The 19094-nt window shown below is 39.2% G+C and overlaps 2 protein-coding genes across 2 annotated transcripts in view; both read right to left on the reverse strand.

Moving 5' to 3' along the window:
* The window catches only part of LOC131796260 (protocadherin Fat 4), a 34609-nt gene extending 28985 nt beyond the window's left edge, over window positions 1-5624 (reverse strand). Inside the window, 5 exon segments of the mRNA XM_066174062.1 lie at window positions 216-935; window positions 1295-1552; window positions 1919-2101; window positions 2621-2872; window positions 5402-5624. Of these exon segments, the coding sequence (XP_066030159.1) occupies window positions 216-935; window positions 1295-1552; window positions 1919-2101; window positions 2621-2872; window positions 5402-5459 (1471 nt within the window). The 5' untranslated portion in view covers window positions 5460-5624.
* A 4300-nt stretch (window positions 5625-9924) lies between these two features.
* On the reverse strand, window positions 9925-17349 carry LOC131790130 (uncharacterized). Its single transcript, XM_059107310.2, has 2 exons — window positions 17270-17349; window positions 9925-14912 (listed from the first exon to the last, which is right to left on the reverse strand). Exons 1-2 carry the CDS (start codon window positions 17319-17321, stop codon window positions 9997-9999), a joined length of 4968 nt encoding a protein of 1655 aa, XP_058963293.2. The 5' UTR covers window positions 17322-17349; the 3' UTR covers window positions 9925-9996.
* Between the last annotated feature and the right edge of the window lie 1745 nt (window positions 17350-19094).

Consider the following 19094-nt stretch of genomic DNA (forward strand, 5'->3'; position numbering starts at 1 on the left):
TAGAACAGCAGGATAACGATTTTGAGCATTCATTTATGATCACACTTATGGTCTTTAAGCAAATTTTTAAAGACATAACATATGTTCACAGGGGGAAAGATATATTTCATAATTTGCTGGTTTACATCGCGATCGTTTAACGAATCAGTCCCGCTTTTGAGGTAGAAAATCTCTTTGATACAAACAGAACTCTCTTGGAAATCATCTATACTCACCAGTCATAAAATAAGAAATGGTATCTTCGAAGTTCAATGCCTGAGAGGTCGTTACAATTCCCGTATTAGAGTCAATAGTAAAGTGCGTCACACCAGCTCCGGACAATGAATACACCAGCGAATCCCCATCCTGGTCACTCGCGCTGGCGGCGAAGACACTCGTGCCGATCGGTACTTCTTCGGAAACGTTCGTGGAGTATGGAGAACTCGGAAGTGTCGGGGCGTCGTTCCTGTCAAGCACGGTGATGGATACAAACTTGGAAATACTCGCTGTACCATCGGAAAACTCCACAGTCAAGTTATAACTATCTTGTGTCTCGTAATCTAAAGTGACTCCCGTCTTAATACGAATCATTCCCGTATTGAGAATATCAAAATCAGAACTTCCCGACAAGCTAAACAAGATTCCATGTCCGTCTTCGTCGGAGGCGCCGGTTTTCAACACATTTGTTCCACCAGGTTCGTCCTCTGCAATTGTAGCCGAGTAAGAATTGCTGAGAGAGACTGGTGCGTCATTCCGATTGGTCACCGTAACGGTTAAAGATGTTGACGTCACGCTTCCGTTCCCATAACTGTTACCATCCGACGCCGTTACAGTGAGTGAATAGAGGTTGAGCGATTCGTAGTTCAAAGCGTTGTTGAGGGTGACAACTCCACTTGTAGGGTGGATGGTAAAGTCAGAGCTTTTGGCGCCAGATAAGGAAAATGTGATGGAATCTCCTGCAAAGTAAATAAAATAAGCTGTCAGAGAAACTTTAGTAAACAGTCTGAAGGTCTGAAAAATGACAGAAAATGATAGAAAGTCACAATGTGCCATGTTATCAAGTCGAAGATTTGGGGGCGAACTAGTTTAGGGGGGAGGGGCAAACTTATTAAAGTTAATGGAACTCGTCTTTAGGGGGAAGAAATGTTGGGGCAAAATTGCAATGAGGTGAAACCTCCATAAAGCAAATCAAGTGTACTTCCATGTTAACAACACCAGAACCCAATTCCAGAAGTAATTTCGAGACCCTGAACATTCTTTTAGCGAGCTACGCTGTGGCTACCGTGGACACAAGAATTGTCATCGTTAAACTCACCTAAGTCTGGGTCAGTAGCGGCTACAGTCACCACGCTAGCTACAGCGTCATTCTCTGGAACGATAGAAGAATATGGCGCACCAACAAATGAGGGACTCTCGTTTACATCCCTGACTGAGATGACAACTGCTGTCGTGTCAGTTAGAGAGCCCGAGTCTGTTGCCGTCAGGGTCAAGGAATAACTAGGTGTTGTCTCGAAGTCAAGGCTTCCAGCGACCTCTATGATTCCATTGCTCAGCGCATTGAACAGCGACGAACCTTAGCAACGAAAGGAAGGATTAGTCCTCATTGTTGATCTTTCTAGCCAATAATCTTTCAAATGTTTTTGCTTGTGCGTGATTGGTTCAACTTCTAATGTCACCACGTGTCTTAGCTGAAACTAGGGAATTCCACTTTCCTCGTCTATTCCTCGGAATAGACGATGCCCGCGGGTAAATATCTCAGCATGTTCAAGTCAAATGAAGGCTACTCTTCATTTACAATAAACTTGCTACAGGGTATGCTTCCGTATGACAGCGGTAGCCGTAAGGACAACTAGTCGCACAAGTTGAACACCATAACTGTAAGTTTTCTTTAGTGTCAATCTTATTTCGTCGATATAACCAACTTTATTTTTTAACTCACCCGAGCCCGAGAGGCTATAGGTCAGCGTATTACCACCATCAGGATCTACAGCAAATATTGTAATGATATCAACTCCATGAGCGCTGTTCTCTGAAATTTCACCGCTGTACGAAGACAGCGTAAAGCTTGGAGCTTCGTTGACATCGTTTACCGTAATAGTTACACTTGCACTTGCTGTTCCACCTGTAAGAATGAGAAAAGTTATTTATTTACAACCATTATTTTACACTTCTTCGTCGTATAGAATGTGATCGCAAAGGTGCAGGTAGACAAGACCTGAAAAGAACTGTCACTTGTGAACGAAGAGCGTCAGATCATGATCAGGACACATGTAAGAGTGTTTTGTCAAAATTAATCAGTAAGTTCTAGAATGATTTGACTAAGCTTTGTACAAGAAAATCATTCAGTGAAGTCATGATGCATTGAGTGTCAGTTGTGCTTTTGTACGTAATAAATAAGGTAATAGAGAAATAATTCACATAAATGAGTTGGCAATCGTGGGTAAAGATTCCAAGTTCAATTTACGAAGGCAATGTTGTTTAAAATCTCGGGTAGTTTTTACGCACCGCATAATTTGACCGAGCGCGTCATTTTTCATGCGGGGTGTAATTATGACGTGTCATTTTTACCGCGAACTAGTACCAGGCTTACCCTAGTTAAAGACACCGATTCACTCACGTCATCACACTATTCCATAATTACCTGCGGACTCAGCCTGAACTGTTAGAGTATACGAGTTCTGTGCCTCAAAATTAACAGCTAATCCATTAGTGAGCACTTTTGTTCCATTCGCACTCAGTTTGAATGGTCCCGCCGAACTTATAATCGAGTAAGTAACACTGCTTCCACCATTTTCAGACGCTGACAGAGTGATTCCGCTGACAGTGGTGTCTGTGGGCACATTTTCGTCAACATTACCGCTATAGGAACCAGGACTGAACACAGGCGCGGCACCTAAGACGAGGAAGAAACAAGAAACCTGCGTTGGAACACCAATTATGCTTTTCTCATAAGACATATAACACAACTATACTGCAGTGATGCAGTATAAGATGTTCCTTGGCCCAAAACGTGTATTGCAATCGTCATGCACAGTGCTACTTCATAAATGCTTTTCTCAATTAAAAAGGGGAAATGTTTACGTTGGATCCTTACCTACAGGAAGTGTTTTACGGTTTAGATAACTGGTGGGCGTTCCTTGCGCAACAACAAAAATTCCTAAAACGTGTCAGAAAGAGTCACTCTTCCTTGCAACGCGCCAGGCTAATGAAACAGGATAACATCAAGGAATCATACCCACTATAAATTGATTACACCAGCTCAGTCGTTTATCTATGAAAATTTACTTGAACAAGCTAGACACAACTGTCTCTAGTATTTCGCGAGCACAAACTTCAGATTCGCCCTCATGAGGAACTCTGCTTAATGATGGGTCTCGATTTTCTTAGCAAAAGAGAAAAGTAAATTACCTCTCCGAGAAGCCTTTGTTGTGTATAGCATAGTTCATTTCTGATAAAAACTTATGCTGTCATATTGAGAAACATTCGGTAACTTCTGCAAACAATAATTGCGTGTGCAACTTGAAGAAATCACCCTACGGTTTGTTAAGTCCTGAAAGTTTCAGGGATCAGTTCTTTGCAGATTACAATTATACTTCCAGAAAGTTTTAAAATTTTACTTTGACCAAGATAGCCCCTTAGCAAAAATCGCCAGAGTTTCTTAGCTAATTAAGAAATTTTATCTCCCAATGAAATTCGCGGTATCAATTGGGACAGTAATTAATAATGGTAATAGAACCAAGTGGAGCCAATTCAGTCTGTAATTATACAAGTGATTTGCAATATCGGACGAACACGAAGCGGAAGTCCGATTTGTCAATCACGACAGTATTGGAAGAACCAATTAATGAAAACTATGCACGCTTACACAGGCATGACGTGGTACCTGGATTAGGGATCAGTACTTTGTAGATTACAATTATACTTCCAGAAAGTTTTAAAATTTTACTTTGACCAAGATAGCCCCTAAGCAAAAATCTAATTAAGAAATTTTATCTCCCAATGAAATTCACGGTATCAATTGGAACAGTAATTAATAATGGTAATAGGACCGAGTGGAGCCACTGAGTGGACAATATCGGACGACCGCGAAGCGGGATTCCGATTTGTCAATCACGAATATAATTACTGACAGAATTGGAAGAGCTAATTAATAAAAACTATGCCCACTTACACAGGCATGACGTGGTACCTGTCTTATTGCACTGACCAATTACAAGCATGACGCATACACTGTCGTATTGGTGCTCAAATCGGGTTGGTGATAACCATCACGCTCGAGAATTTTGTCATAGTTTTGATCAAAGCGACTACTGTTGTATCATTAGAAAACGTTTAAGTTGCCTTTGGCTCTCTGACAACTGTCGTTAATAAGAATGAAACCTTCTTATCTAATTTCTATTAACACCCCAAATCAAACATTAGGGTCACGAAAGTAATCACCAACTAAATGAGCTCTTGATTGTTGTATAAATTCTCCCCTGTCAGTACCCTTGGAAACGTATGGAGAGTTTTATGGAGATTATAAATACTTGTTTCTGGAGAGTAGAAGGTTAATGGGCCATAGTTGTGAGAGTATAAAAGAACACGTTAACCAAACAGACAAAGGATAGGGAAAGCTGAAGAAGATTGGAAAGAATTGCCAATGGCGATTACCTTTTCAAAAAGTTTAATCTACATTTCCCGCGATGCCCTAACTGCGCTTTAGCTCTTAAGATCTGAATGTCATTTCTCCCCTCTTGCTGCTACACATTTCCTTGTAACTTCTACCTGTGATATCTTTGAGTATTCTCATTGCCTGTTTGCTGGATAATGTATCGATTTATAGTGAGAAGTAGCGCTTTAATCAAAAAGGCCTGTGATATATATACGTATATGTAATGAACATCAACACAAATAAATTTGCAAAATTTGTCAACTTTGGAAAACCAGACAGTTCATGAGCTCTTAGTGTGAGGCAAAAAAAGATGCTTATCGAGAAGATTAATTCTATTTTCCATTTTCCAATTTCTATTTTTTCGGATCTCCGTGTTTCTAACAGTTTTCATGCTATGTTGCTACAAACGCACTCGACGCCTACTGATGCAGAAAGTGATTGAAAATTTTGGATGTTTGACAGAGCGTACGATTTCTCTCGAATCGAGATCATTTGGATTTTTTTATAGAAACAACGAGAATTTATGCCATAAACATTCGCCTTTCGCTCTAACGAAGGGCTAACGCTCAGCTTCAGGGACTCATGGTGGGAAATTTACGTTATCAACTCAGTTGATAAAACCAAATTATGTTGTGATAACCCCACCGATACAGAACCACACTCTCTATAGAAACTTCCATTTATTCTCTCGAACTGAGTCAGCCTGCCTAAGTTTTCCATGGATATCATTCATATAATTAACTTCAAAATAACAACTACAAAACTTACCTTCGGATATTGGTACCCAAGCGAGAATCACGCAGAGTCTTAATGTCTCATAAAACATCTCATTCCGTAATTGAGCGGGAACTCATGGTTTTTGATCAGTTCCAAGTTTGCTGAAAATTAGAACAAATTTTTTTAGAATATTGTGCGCCAGCAGAAAAGCTCGAACACACTACGGCATCTCTTAAGTTGTAAAATTCTTTATAACCATCGAGATGGCAACACATTACTTGAGATTGCAATCACAATATCGTGACGTTGATGAGCAATCAACCAGAAATCATGACACCTTTTAAATTTATATTGTTTCCAGCACAAAAGGGAGCATTTGTTTATACACAAACTACGTTTTAAGTAGCTATTGTTTTACCAGCTCGAGCAAAAACTTCTGTTAGTATATTGTTATGAAAACGGAATACGAGATGAGTTCGAGACCCATCTACACGGGAAAAAAAAACTCGAAGAACATTTGAGGAATAGTAGTCTATGAGACCTTGATATCTATTATTTTTGTTTTTTTTTAGTTACTAGAACAAACAGGGCTCAATTACAGACCTTCTCAATGTAAGTTCAGATGAAATATAAAATCCAATCTTTAATATTCGCTACATGTGAGCTTTTAAATGCACGAAAGATTTACAGGTAGCTCTAAAATAACCAATCTTTTTAGATTAAAGACGAGCAAAACTTTGAAGTCGATACTAAACTGATTATCAAATAATGCCTCTATAACTTGTGCTGTGCCCGAAATATTTGAATGAGTGAGTATAACACTTTTAACGGTTTATTTTATGAACCCCGCATATTTGTAATTCAAAATTTTAAACTTTTATATTATCTCCAGGCAAAATCTATCCTGTTATTAAAGGAACAGTGTCTACTGTGTTGAGGAAGGAGAAAAAAAGCCAAATTATTTCGTCTGAGAATAAAAGAAACTTATTTATTAGTCATTCTTTTAAAGCCGAAAAGTGTGTTAGGGATTTTAAAATGACAACAACAACTCGATCGAATCCGATTTAAAAGCTTACCGGTGAAATGGGTCCATTTTCTCTAGGAAAGGAGGGAAAGAGTGTTTTATGAGTATCACTGCTGTCAAGGCGAGAATTAAGCCATTCAGGGAAGCAAGTTGATTTAGCATTTTTCCGTTATCCATGTGTTTATCGTCGATGTTTTCACTATTGCAACATTATAGCAAATCAAATATGGCGCCAGTTAGTGAACGGAAGCGAGGCTTCACTGGTACTGACGTCATATCGAGGAATGACTTGTCGATCTCCAACCGGGTGGGGCGGTGTGTGTGCAAGCACCATGAAGAGAGGGTTTAGGAGTTTACTTTGACTGGTGTGTTATGGATAATTTTTGTATTTTGTATAATTTATTCTCCTTAGTTGTGTTGATTTCGAAAAGCACTTCATATCTCGTCATACATGCGCCCCTTACATGAATTATAATCCTCTTGACAACTCATGCCCAATATATTCCAAGATACTGCATGAGAGTGTTCCATACTATTCAATTGTTCATTCCTAAATGAATTCTGCAATGCTGGACTCAAAATGCAAAATAGAGGTGAAGCAATAAGTGGTTGTGGTACTTTATAATTTATCATCATCATGTAACTAAGTAAGTAAGTAAGTAAAGACTATATTTTATGAGGGTTAACATGAAATAGCCGGAGCTAATAAACTTGTGGCCCTATAATGGTGAATTTTACAGAGACTATGAAAAAGGAAATAAATGTAATAAACTCATTAGGTTTGGATCCTCCTCACACTGCTTTATCAAACCTGTAGGTCTTTTGATCACCTGTCTTATCTCAAGATTCTTGCAAGTCAACAGGGTCACAAATTACAACTCAGTATGAAATATTTAAAATTTACTTTTATTGAAATATTTCCTTGCTCTTTAGGTTTTAGAGTAACAAAAAATCCTGGGTTTTCAGAGGTGAAGTTTGGACACCTCACATTGAGAATTTATGGGCCCACCCCTGGTTTGATATAAGATCCTTGACCCTTTAACTCCCAGATCCAATTTTTAATTCTCCTTACTGTTAACCATACAATTCTTATAATGTTAGTTCAGAGAATTCAGAATTGCATCAACTAATTATCCCGAAATTGATATATTTCTTTATTCTCATCACTTATCTGGTTGATATTGCATTGATATTGTAAGGAGAAATTCTGTCTTGGTCACGCATGGGAGTTTAAGGGTTAAGGTGCAGTTTTATCAAAATACTAGCCACTTTTTCTTCCTCTGTTTTTTCCTTATTGTTATTAAAAAGGGTAATAAATTAACTACATCAGATAACTCCTTTTTTAGATGGGAATCATTCCTAGGGAAACCATCAAATAATCACATCATGGAAATAAATAGTCTGACTTAATTATGAATTTTTAACTTTTTCACCCCCAGGAGAGATTAAGAAGTAATTTTTCCAAAAAATCTTAATATGCTATCATCTTCAAACAATGGCAAAAATAAAACAGTAATCAGCAAGGGAATATTCTTTAATTCTAAAACAAATTCCCAGAGCTTAGATTAAAGAAATGCAAGAGAGACAGTAAGGACAATTGATACTGAAATCTTAGGAGTGATAGGATTAAATGGCCTCATAATATTAGCCTGATGACCATACTGGATTCAGCATAGTAAGAGAAATTTTGGCTTCTAGCTGTTCATATGGAACGTTTGAGTCTGGTTGCCAAGCATAGGTGTCAGCCCAGGACCCAGTTGTTTGAAGGCTGATTAGCAATTACCCAAGGTTAAATTTTAATCCTTTTTGGCAAGATAATTTTCTGGATCCTTTTTAAGCATCCAGTAATCCTATTCTAGACAAAAATAATTTGATTGTATTTTCTTTTAAAGCTGTCAGAAATCTGAAATCAGATTTCACACTAATCCTGGGTTATCTTAACCCAGCTTTGACAACCCAGCCCTGGTCCTATTCGCATGGGAAATTTGAGCTTGAGGGTCATGGAATGAAAGAAAGATGATCATTCGAGTTTCAATGTGATCAAAGTTTAACCCTTTAACTCCTGAGAGTAACCAAGACAGAATTTATCCTCATTATATCTATACAGTATCACGCAGACAAGTGATGAGAATAAAGAAAAATGTCAGTTATGGATTACATTACTAATTGATCCTATACCAAATTCTCCAAACTAACATAATGAGAATCGTTTGGCAGACAATAAGGAGAATTACCAATGAGATCTTGGGAGTTACGGGGTTAAGTCTTAGGATAATTTATATCACGGTTTCCTAGTTCTCAGTAGCTGCATTTTCAGGTTAATATAGCGTGCAGAGCAGGCGTAATTTTGGCGCGCGAGTGCTCAGTATTTTCTCAACGAAAATCGTGGCCGCTATCTTCGATTTAATTGGCAGCGGAAGGTTGGGGAGAGAAAGAAAATTGTGCTTCAGGGGCGATCGATGGTAAAAAATAAGGAGAGGGGTGGGGGTCCGGGAGTGAAGATTGCCCTCGCCCTTCCCCCACCCCCCAGCCCCCACCGTCCACAAACATGATCGGTTGGATAAACGATCGCGAGCTTATAACGTTAGCTCGCCCTAATAAGACGCCTGTACTGCAGGCTAAAGTTCACACATCGTGATTTTTTCAGGGCAAAAAAGTCAGCATCTTTAAAATGAAACCAGGAGTGTTGACGAAGATGTGTTACCTGGATATTTCATGTAACATGTGCATTAACGCACACCTTTTTGAAAAATACAGCAATTGATATAATGCTTAAGGGAGGATCTGGAATACTTCTTACAACTCTTTATAACCTTAAGTCAGCATGCATATTCCCTTCTCACTCACCTGTGTGGTTATTTATGAGACAACTTGGTTTTGACAAACTGAAGCACGTCACTAAGCTTCTACAACGTTCGCGCATGCGCAGACGTTCGAATTTTTATGTTGGGTACAGTATACCAGCTTAACGATGCAGCAAAACAAACCATAGCAATTGTGGAGGAGTTTTCATTTTGACGGCGCAGTCCTAACAAAACCAAAACGAAAAACGTAAAGTGTGACAAAATGTCATAGGTATGCCGTGAGAATCCACCATATTTTGAGGCTATCTGTGCAGAGGGTTTTGTTACGAGAGTCCCATATTCCAGTTTTTCTACCCAAAAATTGAAAATTTTTGGGGTTGGTCTGCCAGATCCCAGATGTTGTGGGCGTCAGGATTTTAGACTTGTATATGTATATTTTTACAATACAATTTTTGTGTCAAAATTCACACAGATCTATCGAACATCTAGAGTGCTATAAGACTTCGAGCAAAACTGCACTGCGAGCGTATTTATTGTTGTAATCCTTGAAATCTTTTTTTATCGACGTTGCGGTTGTGCTCTCCCTCCTCTGTTGCTATAACTTGACTCCCCTTCTCGATTAATTATCCCACTGCTCTCTTTTATGAATCAGAAATTTTAAAGGAACAATTTAAATCAAACCACAAACGTGGGATTAGTTTAACTCGTTTATTCTGGATAACTGATAATAATTAAAGTTTGCACCTTTGGTTTTTGAACTGAAAACCATAAGGAAAACTACCTTTCGCTCACATTTTCATAATTCAGCTTCTTGTTGATCACTTGGAGGCTTTCGTGGGTTTGGTGTTAACAGTGCCAAGGATAACCATGTCGCCTGGAATGTAGACCTCCGTCAAGACAAACACTTTCTGGCTTGGGAAGAGAACCTGAGTGAGTGCAAATGCAGATATGCTTCGAAAGTTGAACTGCAGACCTGACAAGTAGTTGCCCACATTGCTGGTGATCGTGTTCCTCGCAGTTGTGTAGGTTTGGGCCCGGAAAAAATCAGTCCAATGATGTACGCTACTTGCGGATCCAGATTTGGACTCTTCTGTATACGATATCGTCAATTCCTTGTCAATGGAGGCCTTGAAGGTTCTCACGTAATTGGTGCTGAAGGTAACTGACTTATAATTAGTCTCGTCGTAACAGCTTGAAAATCGCCCGGGACAACGATGAGTGACGTATGGGATGGATAACTGCAAGTTGTTGTTGATCCAGTGCACTTGAAGTTTCTGCCCATTGCTTAAAGGTTTAACTGTGAGGGTGTTTCCTGGCATAACGAAGGTATAAGGGTATGTCCCTGCATATCGATCAAATTTAAGAGTCATATAAATACTGTGAGATGCACCATCGTCTCCCTTTACGTATACAGCTTGCTGATTTGGTGATATCGATTGACCTGGAAGAACTTCTGTGTGGGCACCAAACTTGAATTTCTTTTTGATGTCTTCTCTTATGATATCGTCAAAGATCACTCTATTACTGATGAACAAGGCAACTTCAAACGTATTGGGAATAATTTTCTGGTCAATTGAAAGCGGGTCGTTAAAGTCCTTTTTCGTTTGATCTGTTACAATCGATTTTGCCGAACGTGTTTTAAAAAAGATATACAATGTCCCGTAGCCGGAAGTGTCAGTTTCGAATCCACCCGTGGCAAGGTAGAACTTGTCTGGCACAAGACCGGCTGGTGTGAGCTTATCTTCGTAAGTTATTCGAGCCAATTCGTAATTCTCTGATTTTAACTTGGTGTTAAAGTATACCTCTATTTGTGTTTTGATGTTTGCTTGCAGGGTGTCAGTCAAAGGTAACTTTATGACATCGAAAACACCGTTACTTAGATCAAGTACTACTTTGCCTTTTGTGAGCGATCCCTCCAGTTTAAGTAAGTTCATGGTGCCAGTTATCTCAGTTTTGTCTGTAACTGCTGCAGTTTCATTGTAATTATACTTGTCTTTACTTCTCTTAATGAACTCCCAGTACTCCACGGTCGCCTTTTTGATTTTGATTTTCAGAGTTGCCCTGTTTTGGTTGTTTCTAATAAACTGAATAACGGGCGGACCGACATCCATCATGATTCTAGCTTCGAGTTTAGATCCTCTGGTATCTTGGACTAAAGATCTTTCGGTTGCTATATTCTTAACGAATCCAGCGTTGGTTTTACTGTCGTACTGATTCTTCCAAAGTTGATTCACGCGCTCGGCGCTTACTGCCATAATGGCATCCCATTCACGCACTAATGAGCGACCGCTCAAATCTTGAAGAAGCTTTTCTTTGCTTCCTAACACGTCGTCGGAGAGGTGACGCTCGAACTGTTGATCGTTGTTGGTGGATTTTGGGGGGTGGAAGATGACATTCACGAAGAATTTGATCCTGAGAGTAGTAAGCGCTGTCGAGAACTGGATTCCTTGGTTGGTGGTAACTTTTGGAAAACGGAAGATCCAAGTGTCAAAAGGAGTCATTTTTATAAACTTGTTAGCGAAGTCTGGAGATGGGTTGACTTCCACGACTGGGTTTCCCGTTTTAATGTTATAGACAAAGCGATATTCAGTGGGTGTGCTTGTAAAGGACTTGGGATTACGATCAAGGTCTCTGTCTTCGAATGAGTCACCCAAAGCAGTGGCTTGAACATATGCAGTGTCATCTTTAGACTGTGCAATATTGTCTGCTTTTACTTCGATTTTCACAACACGGACTCGCACATACTCATGGAAAGGAAGAGAGGTGAGTGGAATTCTAATTGCGTATCCTTCTTCAGATAGCAAAGCTTTGACGGGCACATTAGAAACTGGGAATCCTATGGGCTCTTTTAGGTTCACAGGGCTTGTGGGAAAATTTTCCAGTGCTAAAATAGACGATTGCACCTGACGAATGGCTGCTGCCTGAATGGCCATTGTGTCGTAGCTTGTTACCAGCGTTGGGTTTTGGAGATAGTGGTACTGCAAAGCGGCATCCATGGTGACAAACGTTTGGATGAGCTGTGAACGTACTTGATTCTCCTTCATTTTGATAATGTTACCGATTTCGAAGAGATCAGTAGTTTTAGCATCGTTATCCGAGAGGTCTGTTTGTGTCAATGTTGTCTTGAGTTTTCTTAAACGAGTGCTCTGTCTCTTGGCAAGATCTCGCTGCATTTCAATCTGTATTTGTTTGTATTTTCTTTCGGCTACGTTCGCAGCAATGTTTACGTATCTCTTGCCTCTCGATGATAAACGTTTTGCCTCACGCTGAAAATCCAACGCCTCCCCAGCCACCTGTTCCGGTAAAAAGCCCGACGTACTTGTATACGACACGACATCATTTTCAAAATCTTCCCAATCCTGCATTGATGGGAAACTATCTTTACTGATAGATGAACTTGGAATGTTACCTAAGGCTCGGTTGACCGTACCAATATCATTCCTCATATTTCTGCCGAGTGCATAAAGCCTATTAACCTGCTCAATAATTTGGACAACATTCTTTAGCTTTTCCGCAATTCGTATAATACCTGTCAGTTTCTTATCGATATTTGCCAGGCCGACGCCCCCGGTAAACAGCGACCCGATGACTTCAGCAACAGTGAAAATGGCTGAGATTATTTGCTCTGTTAGGTACTGTTTGACAGCCGCAGCCAACGCTTTTCCTTTCTTTTCGACCTCGTCTTGTATTTTTATTATCTCCTGAAGTAACGATTGTGCTTCAGCTTCTTTACGGCTGATTTGATCCTTCTCCAAGTCATGGAGAGCTTGCTGAGTTTTAGCAACATCATCTTGGTACTTGGCATTCACTTCAGCTTGTGCGACCAAGAAAGTACCAGAGCTTTTGACATTTTTGTTGAGTTCTTGCAAAGAAGTGGTTATTTTCTCCAGCTGTTTGCGACGTTGTATTTCGGTGGAGACTGTTTTGTAGGTGGTTTCGTAATTGGCAACGGCTGTCAGTAGTTTATCGTAGAGCGGTTTGTATTGAAGGAAGGTTAATCTGGGAACAATGAGTCTTGACTTGGCGTATTCTGTCAGCTGGGTCTTACTTAAGAGTAATGCACGACCAAGGACCATTTCAAGGTCGGGGGATAAGGGTGAAGATTTCGTAAGGGTCTCTGTAATCCAATTCAAACTTTCGCCAGCTGTTTTCCCCGCACTATTAACTAAACTGGGTGAGGAACGGACAGCCAAAATGCTTTGTACGCTAGTCACAGCTAGCTCTAAGCTGTTCACAAAGCTTTGGTAGACCCACCCTGCTTCATGAGATTTTCCATCACTGTCGTACAGTTCCGCTGCAGTTTTCTTATCGGGGTAGAGCAGTTTCTTGGTATTGTCGACTTTGACTGTAAATTGGTTGGCTTTGTCTTCCACAGTCTTGTATACGTAGTCGTTTGCGTAAGTGTTATGTGTGCCGGTCTTGGTTTGGGTGAGCTTCAATATTCCACGAAAGGTTTTGGCAAATATTTTAACGACAGGCTCAGAATTTTCATGGGATCCAACAATTATTTCTGGGACCTTGTTACCAGAGGATAAAGCCAAGAACTCTCGGCACACAAGATAAATCTGTTTTGAGCCGGGGAGCACCAGCTTGGCAGTTGCGGTGATTTGTATGACATCTGCAAAGATGAATAAATGTGTGACGAACTTAGGGTCTGAAATGACTAAATCATCCAGCTTAAAGCTCATTTGGCTTATGGTGACATAGTTAGTAGCCGTGGATGTGACAAGATCTGGGTTGAAACTTCCATAAAAACCAGCAACATTAGGGTCTATGAGCAAAGGAAAGTTAGGGTGACTGGCTGCCCCAAATTTCTGGAAAATTGTCGCAGATAGTACATCGTTCCACTTCGACTTAGAAGGTGATTCTGCCGTGAAGAGTGTGTTGATAATCCCTTTGAAGGAAAGGCCCATTGGGATTAATGTCTTGAGGTTGTCAGTGTCCTGGTAAGCTTGTGTTACTAAAAACATAAAGATGCTCTCCTTCACTTTGTAGACATCGTCCTTCAGTTTCGGTAGGATATTCTTCAAAGCCATATCACCGCTCGCCGCCAAAATCTTTCCTGCTTCAAGAGTATACCCCTGTTCGCCATCTCTTGGCTGGGTAAACGGGCGGAAAGAGTAACCTCTGGGACCAAAGCTGAATGAAGTATCTTCGAAGGGAAAGAATTTACGGACTTTCTCGGAACCGATTTCTTGGTCGTACACAAATACTTGGTAAATAAAGTCTCCCATCTCATAACCGGAAACGTAATGTGTACCGTATTTTGAAAAAAGAGCTGTTATCTCGTCACTTGTCGCATCTGAGGAAACGGAGGTTGAGTCAAGATTTGAAAATTCTGAATTGGTGATGATAGTTGTGCTTATTCTTTTCCAATACCGTGCCAGAACGTAAGATTTCCCCACCATGTTGCTAGGAGTTATCCCAAGGAGTTGGGCATAGGAATTCATGTTAGTTGACCTCGGTTGATAGGTAATTGCTGCTGCGTCACGGATCTCGTCCTCAAAACGCCAAATGGCGAAGAATTGTTTGATCAAGTCCTTTTCATCTGGATGGTAGGTCACCTGGATAAAGTCACCGAAATATGTGATGTCACTCTTGGTGGTTTGATGTTGTACGTTTTTTAACAACGTGGACTTTGTCACTGAGTAAAACAGTGGACTGATATTATCATCACTCGGTAAAACTGGCTTCAAACCATCAAGAATGCTGAATGGTTTGCCAAGCTTGTTGGCTGAAATGGAATCAAAGGAAGTCAGAAAATTAGTTACAGTGGATTGAAATTTACCGTGCGAAAAAAACGAAAAAAAACATATACTCTTTTAATATCTTTTTTCCAGCTATTGTAGTATCTTCATTGGGTTGCATTCTTTTTCCTCTTAAAGGAAAAAAATTTGTACAATGCATACTTCTTCATCATTATCATCATTATCATCTTTATTTGCCTTAATTACACAATACGAAAATTTCTTTATAGCTTTTATAGGCGAGGAGACCAAGGAAGCCACCGGGCTTATGGGAGAGCCACCTCACTTACAACAATAAATAAAGGAAAGAAAAAGTGCTGCGAATGTGCGGCTAGGCCAATTCAGTGATTATTTAAATAAAAACTCTTGCATTTTCGTCTTAAAGCCAAACAGGTTTGACGAACAAGTGACTGGAACAGGAAGAGAGTTCCAAATTTTAGGACCTTGGAGAATTGTAAATTACTTGAGATTTGTACGGCACAAATGGGTTCGATAATTACTGGTTGTTCTGGTGTCATAGTAGTGATTTTGGCTATTCGTCACGAAAAGATTGAGAAGCAATGGGGGCAATAAGTTATTTTTATAATAAAATATGAATTTGGCGATTTCAAACGTATTGAAATCAAGTTAATTCAAGTTGTAGAAAAGAAAAGGAAATTGGAATAAATCTCGAAGAGGAAACAAGAATTGGACCTTATCATAACGATAAAAAAATAATATTAATAATGATGATAATAATGACAATAATAATAATAATAATAATAATGAAATACAAATTTTAAGAGGAGACCTCCGTCACTCGAAGTGGTTGGCATCACTTTAAGTGGTTTTTATGGGGGTCTTCTGAAGAATAAGTAAACTAAAAATATCTAAAAATAAAGATCAGTTAAATCAAATCAGCAAAAATTTATTTCAAAAGTGCAATTAAAGCGTGTTGGGGCCAGCTACGCTTGGCAAAATAAATACGATACAACAACTTCTATGCGTCCAGATTCCTTGTATTCATGTTCAGGATAATCACAACGAATGGCAATTGAGGATCTATTTGGCGAAGATTCGAAGTTATTGCTTGTTACCCAGCCTAAAATTTTTCGCTTAAACTAACTCGGCAAAAACGCTCAAGCAACCCACATGGCGTGGGAAACTGCGCCCTAGGTATAGTGTCAGCGGCGCTATAATCTGTACTTAAATGCAACGAATCATACAAAGCATATTTAAATTCCAGTGTAACTTGAGGACGCCATAACTCTTTAACTCGTCTAAACTAAACGAAGACAAAACACTTAAAAACGTTTTTAAGTTCCTATTAAAAATTGAGCAAGGTACAGTGGTTTATTTCAATTCGTTTGGCAAGGAAGCCCTGTTGATTAAAGCTCTAAAATATGTATTCCAAGCACACGAAGTACATGAATTACTCCTCACTTTCCCGCTCTCGCACACACTTTAGGTTCCCGGATATATATGCGAACTACCGCTGTCCTAATACACTACACCGACGACCATCCAATCAGTACTTCGAATATTCTAACACTGTGCTATGGGCGCTCGTGGTGGGCTAGGCCGTTTATTTACGGCGATGGTCATAAACCTCTTGCATACTGTTAGGGTGGAATTGTCGTTATCTGTGATGCTTATGCGCAGTGATGATGTAAATGAAGAACAGCATTTTATAACGCAACTTTACATAACACGCTTCATCTGAGTGGTCGACTAATTTGTTGTTAAAGTCTACACACCACTGTAAATCCTATACTGGTATGAAATCGCGCAATAAAAACGAGTACAAATTAAAAATTAAACGATTTGGGGAAACAATTATTCAGTTACCAAAAAGATTGATAAGATCGCAAGTATGTGGTTGAACTAAAAGGTTGTAAACTTTAAATTAAACACGCAGTAAAAGTAAAAAACCACAATTTCTCAAGACCTCTGTCACAGAAACAAAAGTTCCTATTTTCTTCGTTTCAAGGAATCGATAACAATGAATTTATAGGCATTTCGTTCAAGAATTTTCCTGAAAGTCTTATGAAATCCATAAATTCACTCATTGTCGTTCTCCTCGGTTGTTCATTCCCTCTCGAGCGCTTTGATTGGTTTTTACGTCTTTCTTTTGATTGTATTTGCTGAAAATCAGCGACTTGATCACAAAGTAGACGATGAATTGATTATTCTTTCGGGTAAAACGCGTTTACAGTTATGCTTTAGGGAAAGGAAACACATTTTCTCGGCTTCTTTAACACGGTAAACCCATCAGGGTCGTCAGTGTTGGGAGAGAACTCGAAGAGCTTGCATCCCGCGTTTTCTTTATTGTACAATAATAGCATTGTTGCTTAAGAGTTCTCACCTTGAATTCCCTGTACCAAAGCAAGAAAAACGAAAGTGACGGCTACAGCCATGTTTCCTAAACACCCTCCGACAGTAGAACGCCTGCAACTCGAAAGTAAATGCAAAATTTCAAAATACAACACTTAAACAAAGTGCAATCAACTTGAAAAAAAATTAAGAAAAGAAACGAAGTTGCGCTAAATCTAATGATGATTAGCAAATATCGCAGTTATGTCAGGGTGAAATGATGAGAAGACACAATAATCTTGACTACTTTCACATCTACAAAGGTTTTATACGACATCAAAATATATTAATTATTAAATCTATTGTAAGGAAAAGTTGGAACTACTCGCGCAAATGGTCGACGCCTTTTTCGGTTTTTCAATCCGTTCCCTCTTTGAAGAGCTAAGGCGATACGCTCCGGCTTGAAAATTGTAAATTACTTCCTTGGCAACATTTTTTATTCTTTTCCCACTCCGCGCATTTCTGATGCTGTTCATTTGCATTGAAAGCAACCTCTATGGCCTATTTCTCTCTTCTGCTTCTCTTAACTCTTTACTTCCTAACATCAGTATGCATATTCCCCATACTATTTTTTATATATTTCCAAAGGTGCTGACAAGGAGAATTTGTTTAAGAATCAAGAGCTCTTTTAGTTTGTGATCATTTCCTTTATTCTCGTTACCATAATGTTTAATTCTGGCGTGATATTGTAAGAAGAAATTAGATGCTAGTCACTCTTGGATGTCAAAGGGTAAATGAGTTCCGAGCCTTTTTTTAGGATGTACACTTCCCAATTACAGAGTTACTTTTAAGAAAATTTTTGCGAGCATTAGATGCTAAAACTCCTCAAGAACTTTCCCACCCGAGCACAGATTCGGCTTTATCTATCATCATTTGTTCAGAAGACTTGAAGCTGTGTTGTACTGTGTTTTTCAGTTACTTACCTGTTGTTAGGAGTTCTCTTTGTTCCCGGCCACTCGTTCGTAAATAAAAATTGAAAAATCTTTTTTTACTTGTTAAAAAGCGCTCTTGGGCTGTTTTCGGCGAGTCTTCTGTAAAATAAAACAAATATTATCAAAGGTAAAGTTATGAAGATGTACCACGAAATATGAAGTTATGTTTTAACGTTACCGACTTAGCTGCTTTCACTCTTCTAAGAATCAAGGCACTGTGAAGAGGAGACCTCACCTCTGAGTTAATGAAATTTGTGTGCGAGGGCTATTTATGATTACACCACCATTTTTCACGGTTCACGGATAAGAGCACTTGGGATGATGACTGACCAATTGCAAGAAATCTTGAAAATAGTGCAGTTTAAATAATTGATCGTCCTTCGAGTTGTTGAAATTTAAATTTATCTGCCCAAAATAATGCATTTACAAGCAGGTTAGGTGACGACAGTCAAAGGAATCCATAACACTTAAAGTTTGGCAAATAGGCTGTCAGTTACTTTAAAAAGAAAAGTATATTAGATATTTAATTAATTGTAAACTCCGTTCGTGTAAAGAAAAAAAAGATGACGCTACCATTGCACCACACGGACTGTCGTACTGATCGGTTTACAAATTTAACAGTATAAATAACTAATACCTCGGAGACTAGCAGAACAGACAAACACGGTGAGAACACAGTTAACCCTTTATGAAGTAGCCATGCATTTGCTTTGCATCATAAAGGTTCGCTCCTATTATTTTAAAAAGCTTGAGCTTGCTACCTTCAAAAGCTCATGCGCGATTTCAAGAGCAGAGAACTTTTCTCGTTCGGCCCGTGTTTTGCAAGCTTTTTTAAGAAAATGAGGAATTCGAAAATGAAGAAAAAAACTCAAATACAATTTTAAA

This window comes from Pocillopora verrucosa, chromosome 11 (genome assembly GCF_036669915.1).
Source record: "Pocillopora verrucosa isolate sample1 chromosome 11, ASM3666991v2, whole genome shotgun sequence".
NCBI lineage: Eukaryota > Metazoa > Cnidaria > Anthozoa > Scleractinia > Pocilloporidae > Pocillopora > Pocillopora verrucosa.